This window comes from Rhinopithecus bieti, unplaced genomic scaffold (genome assembly GCF_001698545.2).
Source record: "Rhinopithecus bieti isolate Rb0 unplaced genomic scaffold, ASM169854v2 scaffold_15283, whole genome shotgun sequence".
NCBI classification, from domain to species: domain Eukaryota; kingdom Metazoa; phylum Chordata; class Mammalia; order Primates; family Cercopithecidae; genus Rhinopithecus; species Rhinopithecus bieti.
This window is the reverse complement of record NW_016808172.1, coordinates 1-4196: the sequence shown is the minus strand read 5'-3', so window position 1 is coordinate 4196 and position 4196 is coordinate 1. Positions and strand designations below refer to the sequence as shown.

General features: G+C 60.9%; 1 protein-coding gene across 2 annotated transcripts in view; it reads right to left on the bottom strand.

The window, feature by feature from the left end:
• The window catches only part of BSG (basigin (Ok blood group)), a 12216-nt gene extending 8989 nt beyond the window's left edge, over positions 1–3227 (bottom strand). For both annotated transcript variants that reach the window (XM_017885637.1, XM_017885636.1), the window contains exon 1: positions 2703–3227. In XM_017885637.1, coding sequence (XP_017741126.1) covers positions 2703–2769 — 67 coding nt within the window. In that variant the 5' untranslated portion in view covers positions 2770–3227. The remainder of the gene's footprint in view (positions 1–2702) is intronic.
• Positions 3228–4196: the final 969 nt, after the last annotated feature.

Here is a 4196-nt window from a genome sequence, read left to right as displayed (position 1 = left end):
ACACACACCCAGACCCAGGTCTCACCACACACACACACACAGACCCACTTCTCACCACACACACACAGACCCACTTCTCACCACACACACACACAGACCCACTTCTCACCACACACACACACAAAGACCTACTTCTCACCACACACACACACACAGACCCACACACAGACCTACTTCTCACCACACACACATGCACGCACACACGGCTGCACAGCAGCGCTGCCAGCACTGCAGACTCCACCTGCTTCCCAGGCTGCATGCAGCTCTGGTCAGTAAGCCCCGGGCTAAGCTTTCCGCTGAGGAGAAACCCTTCTCAGTCTAGTGCACAAGAGGAACAAAACCGTGACCCACACTACCCGGCAGGGATGGACCAAAGGTCTTTACCCACTTGGCTGTCCAAATTAGCTCAGTGTGGGAACCTTGTGCTGTGCTTGAAACCCCGTCAAGCCTGGCTGGCTCCCAGCACGGAGGCTGTTTCCACAGAGCTGAGGCGGTGGCTTATCTTACGTATTCACCTCGCCCGTGGGCTCCTATCTGTGTCTCCCCAGAGAGCTGGTCGCAGTGCTGGGGCCAGGTCCTTGCCCAGGAGACATTCGATAAAGGGCCACTTTGGTTACCAGGAAGACGAAATCTCAGACGTGGGTCAGGAGTTAGCTGGCAAAGCCTCTGGAAGAAGGAGCTCCCTCCCCAGCCTCTGCCCAAGGCCCCCTATGGCTCAGTGCCCAGGAGAGAGGCTCCAAGCCCTTGCTCTTGACCCTTCAGGAGCCCAGACCCTCCGGCTCTACACCTTGTTCCCAACACATCGGTCACTATAATTTTTTTTTGTCTGAGACGGAGTCTCGCTCTGTCGCCCAGGCTGGAGTGCAGTGGCGCCATCTCGGCTCACTGCAAGCTCCGCCTCCCGGGTTCACGCCATTTTCCTGCCTCAGCCTCCCTAGAAGGTGGGACTACAGGCGCCCGCCACCGCGCCCAGTTAATTTTTTGTATTTTTAGTAGAGGCGGGGTTTCACCGTGTTAGCCAGGAGGGTCGCGATCTCCTGACCTCGTGATCCGCCTGCCTCGGCCTCCCAAAGTGCCAGGATTACAGGCGTGAGACACCGCGCCCGGCCTCTTTTTTTTTTTTTTTAAGACACAGTAGTCTCCCTCTGTTACCCAGGCTGGAGTGCAGTGGCCCAATATCAGCTCACTGCAACCTTCACCTCCTGGGTTCAAGTGATTATCTTGCCTCAGCTTCCCGAGTGGCTGGGATTACAGGCGTGCGCCACCCCGCCCAGCTAATTTTTGTGTTTTTAGTAGAGATGGGGTGTCACGATGTTGGCCAGGCTGGTCTTGAACTCCTGACCTCAGGTGATCCGCCCACCTCAGCCTCCCAAAGTGCTGGGATTACTTTACAGGTGTGGGCCACCACACCCAGCCTCACTATAAACCTTTAACCCAGAACCAAATGGGGGTCTCCATAAAGGAAGAAATTTTCTATCAAGCAAGAAAGGCTGTCATGCTTTTTTCCCAGAAAAACACACCTCAATCCATTTCCCAAACGCACTCTCCAAACCATGTCTGCCCACCCCCACACGGCCCCTCCTAAGACAGCACTGGAAACCTAATGCCTGGTCAGAGTCTGCTAAAAACGACTTTCTCACTATTTCCTGCGCTGAATGGGGTGGCCAAGGCCCCTCACTGTGACCTTGGAACCTCGACTCCCCAGAGGGCTCAGTTTCCTCGCCTGTAAAGGAGGAGGGGCGTTCAGAGACCACCACATTCTGTGTCCTGAAGCAAGGCAGAATCAGAGAGAAGGCTGGCGCCACTCGAGGGAGATTCTGCCTTCCCTTCCAGGCAGGGCGCCTCGAGGGAGCCTGCGAGGGCTTAAGAGTCTGGGAGAACACCCGGGGGCAGGTGCACACCCGAGGCAAGACGCCAGGGCTAAATCCCGTGAAGAACGGTAATCCCTTCCCGATCCGGAGGGTTAACCCACTCACAGCCTCCGTGTGCGCCTGGAGGACAAAAGCCCCTTTTCCAGAAGAGAGCGCCAAGATGATCGCTCCAGGCAGCACGGGCCCTGGCAGGGGCCCCAGAGACCCTCAGGGTAGAGTCTCTGACCCGAACACGCGCAGGCAGGTGGGCCCGTCTCCAGGCTCCACCCTCAGGCCGTTTTCCCCGGACCTGCGGAGTCCAGTCCCAGCAGAACAGGTTGGGCAGGCACCAGCCCAGCCCCTGACCCCTGACTCCAGGCCAAAGGCTTTGGGTCTCCCTGCTCGCGGCCGGTGGGACGGGCGGGCGGGCCACCTCCAGCCGCCTTCGCAGACGCCCTCACCCAGGGATCAGGCGAGAGCCTCCACCTCTGCCGGGGAACCCCCAACCCCAGGCCACCGAAAAGCAGGACGCCCACCTCCCCGACCAAGACCGCCCTGGCCAGGACCCCTGGCTCCCGCCCCAAGCAGGGGCTTCACGCCCACACACACAGGGCGGGAAGAGCCTGGCAGGCAGCGCCGGGAGGGACCCCAGCCCCCCTCAAACCCTGGGACTTCACCCCCAAGCTCCACGCTGGCGCGGGAAGCCCCCGGGGCCGGCCTTTCGCACCCCAGGCGGCCCCCCGCCGAGGCCCCACGCTCCCGGTGGCTTCCGGTCCGGACCGCAGCCTCGGCCCGCGGCCTCCGTTCCCGGCCCCTGCAGGACCGCACCCCCGCCACCGGTCCGCTCCTCACCAGCCCCGGAGGCTCCGTGGGCGCCCAGCAGCGCCAAACCCAGCAGCACGAACAGCGTAGCCGCCATGACGTCTCCTCCTCGCAGGCCCCACAGCCGCCAACCGCCGCCGGCGCCGCCCGCGGCCGCTATAAAAACCAGCGGGGGCGCGGACCGGGCGCGCGCACGCACGGCGTCATCGCGGGGGCGGGGCACGCCGGTCGCCCCGCCTGCGCATGCGCGCACACGCACGCACGCACGCGCCGGCTCCGGCCGGCTCCCGCTACGGAAGCCGGGCGGCGGCGCACGTGACGCGGCGTTGCCAGGAAACGGGAGCGCGGCCTGCGGGGACGCGGCTGGAACCTGCGCGTTTCTTCCTCCTGCTTTCAAAGTTGGAATGAGCGCGGAGCGGTGCGGCCAACGGGGTCGAAGCTTCGTTCGAAGTGTATCACCCAGATTTGAACAGAGTGAAACACGGGCCGGCCGCTGAGGCTCACGTCTGCAATCCCAGAGCCTGGGAGGCCCAGGCGGGAGGATCGCTTGAGCCTGGGAGCTCGAGACCACACGCGGCAACATGGCGAGACCCACCTCTCTGCCTTTAAAAATGTATATATCTATGTGAACAGATTAATAAGGCAGGAGGAAGCGACCTCCTCCGCCCCAAATAAAAATACTTAAAAGGCACTCGACTCTGGATCTCAGAAAATGAATAATTTCTCAGTATAAACGTCCTGTTCGCCATTTGGTTGGGAAAACTGAGTTCCTCTTAAGAAACAACTTCCAGGTCAAAAGTTGTAAATCAACTCTACCTGCTTCTTCTCCGCCCCCCTTCTTCTTCTCTCGCAGGGGGCGCGGTTACCCTATTTTTAAAAAGTTTTGAGTCTTAGCCAACCGGGGTCCGCTTAGATGGTGGCGCCCGACCCCGGCCGACAGGGGAGGGACAGAGGACAGAAGCCGGGTCCTGCCTTTGTTGCGTGTGCTCTGGCGGCTGCACCCCGCGCAGGCGGCTCCCCCTGCACAAGTAAAGGGGTCTCTCCGAGACGTTTCCGAAGTGCTGGTTTCTCTCTGCGGGACCGGCTCGCCGCCCCCAAACTTCCCATTTGGATCCCATTCTCTTTCGGGAGAGACTGGCGGTCACCTTTTTGGGGAGACGCGTCCCACCGCTTCCTTGGGGGGGCCTCAGGAGCGGAGGATCGGGTCCCGACCGAGGTGACGAGTGAACCAGGACTCAGCAACGCGGGTGGGAAGGACCCAGGAAGTTCCGCGGCGGCCAAGGTGAGACAAGTCAATATTGGGGCGACCGAGGTGGGGGGTGAGAAAAGTCAATATTGGGGCGACCGAGGTGGGGGGTGAGAAAAGTCAATATTGGGGCCACCGAGGTGGGGGGGTGAGAAAAGTCAATATTGGGGCGACCGAGGTGGGGGGTGAGAAAAGTCACCATTGAGGCCACCGAGGTGGGGGGTGAGACAAGTCAACATTGGGGCGACCGAGGTGGGGGTGAGAAAAGTCAATATTGG